We start from the raw sequence: 15,670 nt of genomic DNA on the forward strand, positions 1-15,670 counted from the left end.
ATGATGTCGTAATTCAACCAGTGTTTATCAGTTACCCAAAGAGCTCTTTGAGGGCACAAAACATATAAATAAAGACCCTGTTGAGGAGCAGGTTCTCTTATTTGGTGAGACTAATACCCCAGCCACCGTTGAGCGTTCACAGAACAGTATAATAAGTGCCCGAGTTCATTTGTTAAACTGGCTAGCTGATGTCATAAATAGCCATAAAGTTTTCTTAACAGGGAAATTCCATATCAATAGTGGATTTTATGTTTACAGTCTGCCTGTACAGCCCAGCACAATGCCTTGTTTATAGCAGCACTCAAAACCCTCTTGCTCAGTTGAATTAAGTTGAATTCGTAAGGTTAAAAACAACTTATCTTAAAGAATACCACAAACTTTTTGTTTTAAGATGCTCTCCACACTAGGAAATAATGCTGAACCTAAAGCAAGCTGTAATCTGTTTTAACTCAAAACAGTATCGGGCAGATCTAAAGCACTTAGAAGTTATTTCACTTCAGAGCATCAAGAAGGAGCATGGTGAGATAACTGTCTGCACTATAAGCTCATTTGTGGTACTGGGTAGAAAACTACTGAGAAAACCTAAGGAAAGCATGAGCCAGCGTGGCCTTGGGTGCAGCTAGAAGGACAATTGGTATGAAAAATCAAAAGGGCATAGAGATGATTCTAGAGACTGGGGTAAATGTGTGGAAAACCAACTCTTCTTTTAATCAAAGCTCAACTGTCATGTTAGTTTAGGTAAACAAGAATTGTATTCCACAAATACTTACCTGGTGGGTGCGTGTGGATGAGTGAAAGGAGACCGGAGTGGCGGGTCACACACCGTCACCCTAGCCATGGTCTTTCGCACTATCTTTGCTTCTTTTGGAGGCAGCTGCTGGGAACACATCTTCCTGACCTTGTGACCCTGCATCTCTGAGAAAGCCACTACTTCCTAAATTTGCTTTTCCTCCTCTGAGCTAACACTTTGCTTTTACTGAGTTACCTATCACTGACAGAAAAGATGAAATGCGAGACTGCGAGGCAGTGGGTTGTTGCCCAATCAGTGGGTTGCTGATTCTTTTAAATGTCAGAATAGTTCATTGCAGCTGAGCCTTGGTGCAGCCTGAAGCTCATGACATGATTTGGAGACACCATTTCACTTTTGAGTGGCTTCGAGGTGAGAACACCGAGCTCCCTGCAGCTGTGTGTGTGAGGAGCTTGCAGGAGCTGCCACTTCCTGGCATCGTCTCACTGCCTCTTGCTTTCCTTTTGTAGCCAGCAGCCAGGCCGCCCGTGCCAGCTCACCAGGTGCCGCCCTACAAAGCGGTTTCGGCCCGATTCCGGCCGTTCACGTTTTCCCAGAGCACCCCCATTGGGCTGGACCGTGTGGGACGCCGGCGCCAGATGAGAGCATCCAACAGTGAGTCTCCCCCCATCCTACCCCCCACCCAGTATCGGGTCTCCCCTTCAGAAACTGCGGTGGGATCTGCTTTGACTGTTTCCAGTGAAGCTGAGGTGGCCAGTTGACTGCGTACCTTTCTCCCTGTCTCGGCCTAGGCGTTGTTTGCGTGGGGGTGCGGAAGGCCCGTCGCAGGCTGTCCTGCAGGTGTGGGTTTGTGAGCACCAGTCTGGGGAGGCCACCCTATGGGTGCTCTACGTCACCCCAGTGACCCTAAGCTTGAGGAGTTTGTTCCTCTTGTGGTGTCTGTGTACCTGAGCTCCCGCAGGTAGAGGCCCCACCAAGAATGGAGTCCCAGGGAGCCACCTTGAGTTTGTTCAAGCTCTTCCTGGTGTTTGAGATTCCCCAATACTGTTTACACACCACAGATAAGTTACCTGCTATAGTATCGTAGTTAATGGGCTATCATAGCATTTATCCACTTGTTGATTTGAAATAATACCACATGTTTGGGGAATGATGTTTACATTCCTAAAAAAAGGAAATCTTCCCCTGCACTTACATTCATGTCGGTGCCAATTAGCTGGGTGGAGAACGGCCTGGCCTGGTGTGCACTGGGAGAGTAAGAGCCGACATTCAGGGAGCACTTACCGTGCAGCAGACACCATCCTGTGTGCTCTGATGCTCTCACTTGTTTGATCTCCTCCACTCCTTGCCATGGTGGATACTATTGTTTCCCTTCTTTTACAGAGAAAAGGGCCCAAATATAAATGGGGAAACTGCCCTAAGTCAGTCACGCAGGGAGTGGCAGAAATGGGATTTGAACTTACAGTGGAATAGAGTTTTTAGTGCCAAGGCCCATGTTTTAACCACTGAACTGTGCTGACTGTTTAAAGAAATGCAGCGGACTGGTAATGATTGTAGCTTCACTTGCTGTTACCATCTTACTTTTAAAAAGTTATGCGAGTGGTGAGCTGGGTGGGAGGAGGCCCGGGCTCTGGTTCCAGCATTGCCGCTAACGCTCCCTGGCGCAAGGTCTCTGCCTGGTGTCGGCGACTGAAGATGAGATTTAAATAGTGTTGTTCAAGAGACTTGGAAAAGGCTGAGGGGAACACATACATTTCAGGGAGAGGAGGAGGGGAAACCAGGATGGGTTGGAGGAAGGGAGAGAGAGCAAGGAGGTGTGGACTCACCAGACCAGGGAGGCATTCTGAAGACAGAGATGACGACTGGTGGCCAGAAATGGTGACGAGGTCACTGCTGTGCTCTGACACAGAAGTTGTTGAGGAGGATGTCCTGGGAGGGCCAAACAAAGTGGAGAACTGGTGACTCGTGAAGAAATGTGACCGCCCTTAATTATGTTGGCAGGGTTTCTAAGTCATGTCACATATAGTAGGAGGAATCAAGGCTGGACGCTCTCATCCAGCAGAACCAAAAGACAGAGAGAGGTTAGATTGCAGCTCGAGGGCGAGGAAACTGGCAAACATCTTGGATGTCCTGGATGTCCGAGAGAGAGCCTGTTACTAGGAAATGTGTCTGTGACCCCGCCAGTCACTTGATGCCAAGCAGACAGGACACCGTGGAATCATTATTCCCCTCGCCGACAATCACTAGGCCCTGTCCTTTTATCCTCAGCGTCCCCCTGCTTCTCAGGCTCCTTAATCCTTACTCTCAGCAGCTGCCCCTCCCCTGTCACGTCCCCAGGCCGGGCTTTCATACGTGCTAGTCAGACTTACTGTTCATGTTCAAGTCTTACTTTCCTATTTCCTCACAAGTTTTCCCCATCATCGTTGGAATAAAGTCCCAGTTCCTTAAACGAGTTTACAGGTTTTTCTGTAACCCCAGTCACATTCCATCTGCTTCTCTCACTTCTCTTGCCCGAGCTTACCGTTCATGTTCCTGTCATCCACTCCAGGCTCCCATACTCCCTTTGATCTGGTTCCTGGTGCTCCCTTTGCCTTCCTTCCCTTTACCGTACATCAGTGTTTCGTTCAGAATTCCAGACTCATTCCCTGTATACCCATAGCAACAAAGTAAATTCATTGTCCTGCTATGCAAAGCACTTTAGCCACAGTCTCATTCAAGCTCTCTGATCCAGGTATCAGCTTCTGGTGATGTGTTTGAGAAAGTTAACCAAAAGGAGAAAAAAGCTGCCTGCACAGGTGATCCTCACCACGTCCTTTGTGATAGCACAAGAGTTGAGCAATGTCAGTGTCCAGTTACAGCAGACTGTTGCGTTGGAGTGTTATATGAACGACTACTTCAGCATAATTAGGAAAACCACGTAACAGCGTGTAACGGGACTGCTATAGTTTCAAAGTGAGAAAGAAAAAAAGGAAATAGAAAAATATGTATGTTACATTATTTTCCAAGGGCTGCCATAACAAAGTACCACAAACTGAGTGGCTTAAACAACAGAAATGTATTGTCTCCGTTCTGGAGGTTGGAAGCCCAAGATCAAAGTGTTGGCAGCGTTGGTTCCTTCTGAGGGCAGTGCAGGCAGAATCTGCTGGCCTGGTGCAGAAATGAAAATAGTGTGGTTAGGGTGGTAGGAAAGTAGATGATTTCTCCTCCAACCGTATACACATACAAATAGCTATTTCTGTGCTTTCTGTAACAGTGTTTTGTTTTGATTTTAGTGTTCTTTTGTTGAGAAGCATCAAAAACTAATCAACCAGCTTAGCACAAAGAGAATTTATTGCAAGGGTGTCAGGTGTTCCCAGAATTGATAGAATGGTGGGGGAACCAGTCTAGGAAATGATGGCAGTCAGGGGTTGTCTTTGGGAACCAAGGAACCACAGGTAAGGAGCCACGGGAGGCAGGTAGCAGGAAGACTGGCCATAGTGCTACTCCTGGGAACGAATGGAGGCCAACCAATCCTTCTGTCCTGCTGTCACTCAGTCAAGAGTCAGAGTCCCAGGATAGGGGATTCAACTCTCAAAGTTCAGTGACGTGTCCACCAGCTGGTGGCACTGGAATAGGGAGAAAGATTGGGTGCCTCCAGGGACCCTTTACATTTTGTATTAGAAGGCAGGGACAGGGAGTTCCTGTCCACTAAGGCGGAACACAGTGCAGTGGAGGTCGTTCCCCCAGAGGAAATCCAAGTGGTATTGGAAATAGAAAGAGATTCTGGACTGGTCCTCCATTTGTTCATTCCTACATCCAGTAACTACTGAGTGTGTACCATGTGCCAGATGACAGTGGTGAACAGGTCCTTAAATCACTTACATTCTAGTGAGGGGTTAATAAATTAACTAGTAACTGTATAACACGGCAGGTAGTACTATAAAGAAAAATAAAGCAGGGTAGAGAGTATTCATTTTTAAAAGAACATTATCCTAGCATGATGCACCTATTCCATGTATAATTAAAAATGCTCTCACTCTTCTCGAGGGAGACAACGCAAAGGCTCATGAATTACTGCAGACATTGCCGAGTCTGGTCCCCGAGTAATATCCGTTCCTTCTCCATTTCCTTTGCAAAGCCTTTTCAATTTTTATACCCAGAGGTAAATTTAAGCAACACGCCCTTACCATAATGGAAAGAGGCTGGGGATATGAGGAAATAGAAAATAAGTGAGTAATCTGTAGACATGCATGGTACCACAAAGGGAAATTTCTCTCTCCTGCCTCTGGTGGCAAGGCCATACATGCCATTTTTTACTTTGCTCAGCGAGTTCCCATTGCATGCTCCCCTGACCTCTGCCCGGCACTTTACCTGGTAGTTCTTTGTCCGCTGAGGTGTCCAAACCTTTGCTTTGTAGGTTTCTGAGCTGTTAGTGGTCCTGCTTGCTTAGAATTGCCATAGTCTCCTGTATTCCCCTCTCTTAGTTAATCAAAAATCAGTCAATCTACAGATGTGTGGGGCACCAACTGTGAACCTGGCATTATTTTTACCGTTTGAGGTCCCGCACAGTATAAAGCATTACAAAAAGTTGACATTCTGGCCTTTAAACAAGATTCATTAAGTCAGTCAATAGGACTGTCAGGCACTAATGATTTTTCTGGGGGGTGCTAAACACGGATAATGTGGAGAACGGGAGTGGCAGAGGGTGTCCTGATGTGCTTATGAGGTGGCAGTGGAGTAGAGACTTGGAAGATGAGCAGGCAAAGGTCTGAGGGAGAAGAGGCCCCAGTGGAAGAAACATCAGATTCCTGAAGATAGGTAGGCACTTGACGTGTCTGAGGATCAGCAAGAAGGTCAGTGTGAGTGGGGCTCAGGAAATTAGGGCAGGACAGGGGGGACATTGCAGTCCCGAGGTCAGCTAGGGCTAGACAGAAAGGACATTGTCCGCCCCGAGAAAGAGTTGAGGTTATTCTAAGTGAAATGGGAAGCCATTGCCAGCAGGGCAATGACAGATTCTGAGTAAGCGTTAGAGAGGAAGAACAGTTTGGGGAAGAAAGGGGACTGATTTGAACCACTCCTCAGTCCAGTTGAGAAACGATGGTGGTAGTGACCACAGAAGACATCCGTATCTTCCTCGGGAGCTCGTGTTCTCAGCACGCAAGGAGGCTGCAGTGGCCAGCCGTGGGTCTGATTCAATGGGGCCAGGGTTGTGAATTCCGGTGGAAGTCCTTCTCTCCTGGGGGAATAAATTCAGTTTTGATAGAGCAGAGTTACCAGATGGCAAGAAAATATTTTGCAGATGTGTTATTAAGCCATCGTTGGAGCAAACCCTGTGTTTACCCTTTGTTCCTGGATCCATATGTTCTGGCTACGGGTGAGCATCACTGTGTCAGTCAGGATTGAAAACGATCACCCTAGCCAGGACAGCACCGCAACTTCAAGACATGTCCCCAGGCTGCCTCCATAAGTTGGTTGTCATCACGCCATTACTCAGTTTGGTATGAGTCTCTGCTTCTGGATAATGTAAGAGAGATAAAACTCATGACACTTGTGGGCACTCGCCCGTCACCACACTTCTCTCTCTGGGGAGTTCTCGAGTGGAAGCGCTGTTGAATGAGGTGCCGTGAAGGAGTGTGTGAAGCCTTCGGCAAGATGCCAGCAGAGGTCTGGCAGGTAAGAGACACAAATCCAAATCTAGAATAAGTGTTTTTTCCAGTAAGGACAAATCATCAACCCCTGTATTATGAAAAAGGTCCATTGTAATCAGCTTTCCACAAGTAGCTCTCTGGTTCCTTGAAGGAACCATATCATTAACTTTGTTGAGGGGGACACCCTGTGGTATTTAGCCCAGGCTTGGCTTCCATTCCTGCCACCATGGCCATTTTTTTCTTAACCCACTGAATAAGCATGAAGATGACTGGGAACAAAGATTGACATGTACGAAGTGGGACATAATGTCCGCACAGCTATTAAACAGCCTCTTTTGCAATAGGATTCACATGGAACCCAGCTAGGCATTCACACAGGATGTTTTCTCATGCTTGAGTATCTTCTGATATATCTAATCATACTCCTTCCCCAAACCAGTCCGTTACCCATTTTGTTCTTTCCAATTTCCTACGAACCATTCAGCCCTCCCCTTGAATCCACACAAGCTAACTCCGCACTGAGGCCATCTCTCCTTTTGGGTAGAAAGGACTAGGAAGGGTATTGCTTAGATTTTACTGCTAGAGGGATTTCCCTTTCCTGGGGGCACAGTTACCAACCAGATAAAGGCTGGAAGATTCCCCTCGGGGAAGGCTAGAAGAAGAGTTATAATAGTGGGATCCTACCCCAAGGTCACCTAATGGGAGCTGATGGAGGGCTCTTGATTCTCCATCTTGGTGGTTCAGGTCAGACTTCCACTCGCCAAATTTTGAGATTTCCTACCACATGGTCAGGTCATACCTTAGTGGAGTTAGTTACTCATCAGTTTTGTTCCTAGGGACCCTGTGACAAGTTACACACAGCCTGAGGTCACATGGGTCAGGCCATTCGAATGACCAAGCTGGTCCTGCTGCCTAACACAGAAACTGTGCTGCTGTGACAATGTCCCACCTCCATGGAGGTCCTGGACTCTGTTGCAACAGAGCATCTCTTGCTGGCTTCCCTTGTCTGGAGAGATTAGCAGTACATTGCCTATACATGTGGCCGCCACTGCCGTCATCCGGTCTGGGTACATCCCAGGGGACGGCGAGTACACGATAGACCAGCTCCAGCATTTGTATCTCCCAGGCTTTGCCAAGAGCTGGCCCTTCGTCGGCCTTAACAGTGACCATACGGGGTCCAGGTTTACATCCCATCGAAGTGCTGGAACGACACCCAGCTTCGTAAGCTCGTGTGTCGATTGCAAAATCTCTGGTAGATTCCACCCAAATGGATAAATTTAGTTTAATCTATATTACGTTCGGTAAATGTAATGTGTGAACCTTGTGTGGATTCTCATACCAACAAACCAACTGTAAAAAGATCATTTTGAGACAAGTGGAGTATTCAGTGAAGGAATTATTGTGAATGTTGTTAGTTGGGATAACATTAGTGGTTATTTGTAAGTCCTTATTTGTTATGGCTGCCTACTAAAATAATTTTTGTGTGAAATGTGAGATTTGCTTTAAAATACTCCAAAAAAGTTGTTGGGAAATAGTTGGAGAAGAATTGGTAAAATATTAGTAATTGTGTGCTCATTATATAATTTCTCTACTTTTGTGTTTGAAATTTTCCATAACAGAGCTTTTAAAAATATTGAAAGTATGTTGCCTCCTCCCTAGTCAAGTGCTCTCAAAATCTCCAAGTCAAGAAAAGAAATGCCCACAACTGAACTTTTATCAAAATGTAGAAATTTGAATATAGAAATGAAGACCCCCTTCTTTTAGGTGAAAGTGAGCTGTCCCTTCTCAGAACTTTGCAGTGCTATACCATGATCTTTTCTGGCATATGTCATTTCTCTCTTGCTTTATTTGGAGTGTTTGTCTTATCGCCTAACTAGCCCATGTGGACTGTGAAGAGAGATCACATGGAACGTTCTTCTGCAATGGTTTATCAGCTGCATGGGTGTGGTATTGAAATAACAGAATCCAGATCATGAATCACAGTGGCATTTATATAATTGCTTTTATCAAGTTCGTGGATGGCAGGCTGCCAGCATGAAATTCTCTTGCGTTATTGGTGATGGTGTTTGTGCCCTGGGTCTTAGCAAGTGTGTCTACACTGTGATAACTTCCTCTTACGGAATTGTCTGTGCTGCCTTTTGTTTACTTTTATGAAGCTTTTCTCTCACATCCAAGGCAACATATTCCATCACAACCTACCTATGCTCCTAATTTTCCCATACTTTGGGTCCCTGCCATACTTACTCCTTCAGCTAGTCTGTTTTGATCAGAAGTCGAATTTAATCACTTTTCAAAATTCTTATTCTCAAGTCTACTCATTCTTTCTACTCAGTCCGCGCAGAGTTCAGATTAGTTTGCTCATGATATAAACTGAGTGGCTACCTGCATTGTCTCCCAGAAAGGAGGCCATCCAGTTTCCTTGGCCTTACTCTTGAGTGGAATCTTGTGGATCACAAGTAAAGTACTAAAGCATGACATTGAGGTCAGTGGATTGAGGTATGCTGTTTAAAACTATGTCTATTTGTTACATTTAAAAAAGCCTGTTAGTTAGTGAGTACTATATTCAAGTATTTTATAATAATGCCAGACAGCAGAGGAGAGACAATGAGATATTAGATACAATAATAACTAAGTATGAAAAAGAGAGAAAATGATTTTCTGAGGAGGCACAGACATGACAAGTTGAGTTGATTAGACTTTTTATGGCTTTAAAAAATATTTCTAACTTACGCAAATTATTGCTTGATGTTTTAAAATTTTTTTTTAATTAAAGTTTATTGGGGTGACAATTGTTAATAAAGTTACATAGATTTTGGGTGTGCAATTCTGTATGACATTATCTATAAATCCCATTGTGTGTTCGCCACCCAGAGTCAGTTCTTCTTCCATCACCATATATTTGATGATTTGATTTTTAAAATTTTATTTCTTATGACTATGGCACTCTTTTCAAGCTAGGAAGAATTAAATTAATTATTGACTTGGGCCAGAATGGCTCAGTCTTCAGCAGAATGATGTAATAAATTAAGTTGCTAACAATGGAGTTGTAACACTCTGAGTCATAACTACCTATCCACATTTTTCCTTAGGAAACAACCAAAAAAATATAGATAAGAGACATCTTGAACTCCAAAGACAGACTGACCCAAAGGATATACCGGCCAGCCTCTCTGGGAAGCCTATCAGAGCTGGCCAGTGACTGGTGGAGGGAGGAACTATTTTGAAAACCTACTCTGAGGTTTTAAAAAGTCCTGGTTCTGCTGTCAGTAAGAAAGCAAGTAAAACATATTACAGACCACTCTCAAATTGATCATTGATTTTACCAGGGTCTGCCCCTTAGAATACAGTTAGAGAGAGGTGTGGGGGCTATGATACCTTACAAGTTTCCAAAATAAGTTACTTAGTGATAAGAAATCCAACATAATGCAATTTTCCTTTTGCCACAAGAACAAATTGGAGGACTATTTTAGAGAAACGCTTAACTCTAAAAAGGGTGATGACAACCGTGTGTCCCACTGAGAAACTCCCTGCTTCCCTGACAATTAATACTGCTGTTCTTCCACTACCCACATCCATCCAGGCCAGGAGCTGGAGGCTGGAGCATATCCTAGGTAGAGCAGCTCAGAGAACAGCCTTTGGGTAGACCTGTTGGCCATTACAGCCCGGCCATAATTTTGATAAGCACTGGCTTCTGCCCAGTGTTTTAAAGCTTGGCCAGGCCCGTCTGTGACCTCTCCTCCTTGCTGACCTTGGGGCTGGGCCTTGCAGGAGTGGGCCCGCGAGGCTTGGGCTGTTAGCAGGCTAGGCACCCGGCGAACCCACGGGAGTCCTCCTTGCTGAACCAATGATGGAAAGGTCCCAGCAGAAATGTCGAGGTTGGCAGCCTCTTGGGGGATCTTAAGAGGACTCTTCTTAAACCGAGGCCTGGGCAGCTGCCATCTGTGCCCAGCCAGGCCAGTCCCGAGTGCCGAGAGGGCTGAGTGAGGCCGCCTCTGCCCTCGTGGCCATGCGTGCAGCGCTGTCCTGGTAACTGCACCCCAGCAACAGCCGCTATCCCCGCAGAACTGCCCCCACCATGGCACGAAGGCCAGAATACTTGCCTTCATGTGGTAAATGCTTCCTATACAGATTAAGGTTGGTTTATCGAAAGGGAAAAAAGAGTGTTCCAGGACACTGCCTTTAAAGCCCAGTAGTTTCAAAGTACAGTTGAGAGTTGTGACTCAGGAGTGACATTCTTTCCATGTCTACAACTCTTTCTTCAATTTGATGGCATACTGAAATGTATTTCCTCAGAAATGGAAAAGATTTTCTTATGTACGCATTTATTTACTTTTCCCCATTTAGGGGTGAGTATTGATTGTAAAGGCAAGTTTCTTCAATCATATTATGAAGTCAGTATACTTATTACTGGGGAATGATGCAGGACCTTAGGCCATAAACAGTGCTATTTCAGGAAACATCCAAAGTGCTCTGAAACCTTTCTGAGCTGGGCTTCTAATATGTTCTTGGTTTATGAGCTATCTCATTTGTATTCCATTTAACAAACATGATATATAAGTGTGCCCTGTTATAAGTGAGGCACAGTGAGTGAACTTCCAGTATTTGCACAGACGTGTAAAGCCATTGTGACAGTAAAGGAATCAAGTGTAAGTGGAGAGCATACACATCAGATCTGGGGAGCACCAAGACTTCCTAGGGAAAATGACCTCATGATTGAGACTTGAAGGATGGATGGGAGTTAGATCCAGTTTGTTGGTAAGGGAGGGTGTATTCCAGACCGAAGGAACAGCGCATGCCCCAGAAGTGCAAAGTGTGGAAGCCCCAGAAAGGAGAGCACATTTGAGAAACCGAGAGTAGGGCCGCCCAACAGAAACTGTCTTAACCCATCCACGGACTTATCAGATGAGAGCTGTCCCCCAGGTACAGATTGAGGCCACAGCGTGCTACTCTCGTTGGCTGAATCCCAGTGCTTATTGACTAGCTCTGTGAGCTTGGGCAAGTCACTTAACCTCAAAGTCTTCATGTCCTCTTCTGCAGCAGGAGACAGTAATGTTATCTGCCCCACAGAAGTGTGAGAATGACAAGGTACACAGTATGCGTGCGGTAAATGTTAGCTACTTAAAGGGAAGTATTCATTACACGGGGCTAGAGTCTTCAAAATATCATGTCTGATACTAAGTTCCAGAAATTGGATTTTAAAAGGAAAAGAAAGAATATGAAATTGAGAGGAAAGAGAGCAAGAGGTCTGAACACCTGGCAAGCAACCACCAATTGCCCATACTCTGTACATCTTACTGGTCATACAGACGAGGAATCCCAGGCTTAAAGATACTCAGTAATTTGTCCTCACTCAGCTAAGCAAGATTTAAGTCATGGGTAGTGGAACTGTCATTCCAATCAGGTCAGCCTGACTCGAAAGCACAGATTGCTTCCCGTCACTCATTATAGCCCAGCTGCTGTGCTCTCATCACAAAATACAAAATTATTTATGTGCACAAAAGCATACCTGCATGACAGTTTTTAAGACCACGTGTCCCTGAAACTAATATGGTGTTCTATGTCAATTATATCTCAATAAAAAAAAAAAATCGTGCCTTAATAATTGCCTTTTATTAAAACAAAGTAAAATGTGAAACTCTTCCAGTACCCATTTTGTTCCTGTTATGTTCAAAACATGCTCGGTCCTAAGGATCCAAAGACAAATAAATAGATAAATACAGAAAACAGGTGAAATACGTACTAGGCCTTGAAGGGTGAAAACTCCCCATTTGCTTACAGAGGACAGGAAAAGCAGCTGTCTTGAAATTAAGATGGCACTGTGTCTTTCAAACGGCAATTTTATATCTGCTTCTGAATTTATTGAAAAGTTCTAGTCAGTGCCCAGGATCAGTGTCTTTTCTGGGGCCATCTTTGGAGCGTTTGGGGCATGGAGAAGATGTGAGTGATGAAATTGAGAGGAAGGAGAGCAAGAGATCTCAGGGCTTGTGTCCTGAGAACAAGTTTCTCATCATTTTGTGTGTTCATGTTCACGCAACCCCAGGCTGAAAAGCAATAACTTGGAAGACGAAGAGAGGTGCTTTTCCATCCTCTGTCTTCAGTCGCATCCGGGGTAGTTCTCACCCAGCAGGTGCTTGTAAGCTGGACTCAGTTTCCCGTGTGCTCTGTGAGTGGGCCCTCTCCGCCTTGCTGAGGAGCCTGGCTGCTGAGTGATGTTTCAGTAAAACCTAAATGGAACCTGCCTTCCCAATACATGAGCTGGCAGCTGAAACTGTATACGGTTGTACATCAGTACAGTACATGCTGGAAAATGTTAAGTGTTTGTTATATTGTCTTGTATTTCTGTGGAATATAGTGTCACTGGGACTTGTAGATTAATAACAATGTTTGTCTTGAATACATTTGGGGGGAAAAGGGGTTGCTCTGGATACACAATTATTGATGCTAACGGACAAGGGATCCTTGGGCTGAATAACTGCTAACAAATGTAGCCAATTCCTGTGAAGAACCCCCATTCCAGCCCCATATCAGCAATAGGGGACAGCGCGTGAGTGTACATAGAACCCTTACTTTGTACCTCTTGATTCTCCATTTATGGGAGTCATAAATGGAGAATTTCTGTGTGGGAATTTTGTGGGAATTTGGACTAGGGCTCGGTCCAGTGCAGCGTAAGGTTCTTTGGTTCTCGGCTGACATGGCGTCCATCCTTGAGCACATTTTCTAAACTGGACAGTAGTGCTGTGCCAAAGCGACACTCTGTTCTCTGCTAGCTGGTAGCTCTTGTCCTGTAGCCCTTGGCAATGAGGCTGTATCCAAAGCTAGTGGGGACATGAAGTTCCCGGGCTAAGGACATTCCTGTACCACGCCCAGAGGTTTAGGGCTTTGGTGAAGGAGCAGCTGGGAAATTTTGGTTGATGAGCAGATAGCCAATGCTCGTAATTTTTATACACAAATCATAAAGTGGTCATATGAGAAAATCCATACCATACTGTACTTAAAATAAGAAGATACCAGCAATTCGGAGCTAAGTGGAACCTTAATGACCACCTAGTCCATCTCAAGAAGCAGTCCTGCAGTCCTGGAGAGATAAAGTGTGACCAGTGGTTTGAGTTTGAGGTTTCATTGCTAACCTACCTCCCCAGCAGTTTTAGGGCATTTCCTTTCCGTATGTATGTATGTGAATATATATATATATATATATATATATATATATATATATATATATATATATATATATATATATATGGGTCTTAGGGCCACTTGGCCAAAAATAACTTTAATTTCCATGTCTATAGGATAAAAATGATCATAACGTTGTATGTGTTTTCAATTTTTATTTTATCCTCTCTGATTTCTAAATATTTGATAGGAACATATAACCTGGATGTCTCCCTTGTCCTATGGGATTGATCCCTTTGCTTATTAGTTCTTTGTGTTCCCAGCAGTCAGTGTTTGAGACTTCCAGTCCTGACCATGTAGTGTAGTGGTATCTTATCCAAGGAGAAGAGATTAATGTGTATGTTGGAAGGGATGCAATTTAAGACCTCTTTCAACTGTGCTTAAGGTTTTTGTTGCAGTTTTCTCATTTTTCTGGTAAGTATAGGCTCTAATCACTAAAAAAAAAAAAGCATTTTAAGGCTGAAAGTCAAACCTTCCTGTACTGTCTTACAGAAATATCTTAGCAGGGTTGTTGGGTCAACATCCTTCGAGAAGATGCCTTATTTAAATATGGTTTTTGTTTGTTTGTTTACTTCTCCCATCTTTTTATCTTTATTTTGCTTCGAGTGTGCAGTAAAGTAAGTTTATTTAGTGAATGCTTTTGGTTTAAGATCCTAAAATCCCAAGGATCTTGCTCTAGTGCCCTGACCCCCATCTCTGGATTTATTTAGAAACCATCCTTGGGAGACAGAACCTATCCTCTACCAGCTGCCAGTGAAAAGTGAAAGTGAGCAAATAGGCCGTTAAGATGATACTAAGGAAATATGGCAAAGTGATATTTTTCTTTTCTGAAAACTTGCAGTTTAACCAAAAAAACACAAAAACAAACAAACAAACAAAAAACAGAAAGGAAATGAAAACACTGGATTTTATTTGCTTCCTGTTGGGATTTAAGCTTTGTTTGAAAGGCTACCCATCAGAATTAATTCCCACTCTCTACTGCTTTGTATCTCAATATTCAGCCTTGCACCTCTTCATTCTAACTAAAACCAGGTCAACCCGTTCATTCCACCGTCTTCATTAGTTTCTGACTTATAAAAAATACTCTAACATTCAAGGTGTGGCCTCAGAGCACAGTTTCTTGAATTGCCTAAGACAATACTTCTCAAACCTGAATGTGCATTTGAAAGCCTTAGTTCTTGTCAAAGTGCAGCTTCTGATTCCACAGACCTGGGAGGCCCGAGAACCTTCACTTGTAAACAGCTCCCGAGTCTAGTCGTGCCAGGGCTGCTGGTCCATGGACCACACCCCGAGGAGCAAGGCCATAGCACTCCTACTTTGGGGTACTAACGTATGTATTGTAAAAAGAGAGTTTTGTAGCCAAATAAGACTGGGAAATTCTATCGTAAGCAGGGTTACACAGGTGTCATTCAATATTTAGACTCCTTAGACGCTGTGGTTACTGATGTGCCCTGTGGATTTCCAAGAGTATACAATGGTGTTCAGACTTTCTTCATGGACCGTACTCTGCAACTGCTCCACGTGGGATATAGGAAACTACCTATGGAGAGTGGTCTGCTCTGAAAAACAATTTCAAGGCGTCTTTTGAGCCCATAATGTAATTAAGCACCACCTTTATTAAGAATAGATATTCCCCCATCAAATGATCTATTAACCGTTTAAAAAATTTGACTCTCTTAAGTCGTTTAAAAAAAATGCTTGCAAAGGAAAGATTTGAAGCCAGTCTGGTTTTTGTGGTTGTATGTGTGTGGTTGTGTGAATGAGTGTGGTGGCGGTAGAGTGTGTGTGTGTGCGCACGCACGCATTTGTTGTATATTACTGAAGCCCTGAGTTCCCCAGAAAACCTTTAGCTGGAAGGATTAGCACCAAGTCAATGGAAATAGCCTCCCACTTACTGGTAAGGAAAGCCTGCACTGTAACACATCGTCAGTGTGGGTATCGAGTAGTCATGCAGCTTTGCCTGTTGAGTTCGAGCTGAATTCTGTGGGAACTAGCACACTAGTATGGACCTCATGTTTTTCAGAGTAGCAGCAGCTTGACAACATTTGGTTATCCCTAATGAGATGTCAATATTGTCCTAAATACTTTGTAATATATTCTCAATTACCCTATAAGGATC

At 44.2% G+C, this 15,670-nt stretch overlaps 1 protein-coding gene across 5 annotated transcripts in view; it reads left to right on the forward strand.

The window, feature by feature from the left end:
• The window catches only part of SPATA13 (spermatogenesis associated 13), a 321,686-nt gene that overhangs the window by 271,599 nt on the left and 34,417 nt on the right, over positions 1-15,670 (forward strand). For 4 of the 5 annotated variants that reach the window (XM_088793451.1, XM_088793454.1, XM_088793452.1 and 1 more), the window contains one exon: positions 1,258-1,402. In XM_088793451.1, the coding sequence (XP_088649577.1) occupies positions 1,258-1,402 (145 nt within the window). Of the gene's footprint in view, positions 1-1,073; positions 1,160-1,257; positions 1,403-15,670 lie in introns of those variants that run through there. The other variant, XM_088793456.1, reaches the window with a different exon arrangement.

This window comes from Rhinolophus sinicus, chromosome 16, assembly GCF_057876585.1.
Source record: "Rhinolophus sinicus isolate RSI-liver-muscle chromosome 16, RSI-T2T, whole genome shotgun sequence".
NCBI classification, from domain to species: domain Eukaryota; kingdom Metazoa; phylum Chordata; class Mammalia; order Chiroptera; family Rhinolophidae; genus Rhinolophus; species Rhinolophus sinicus.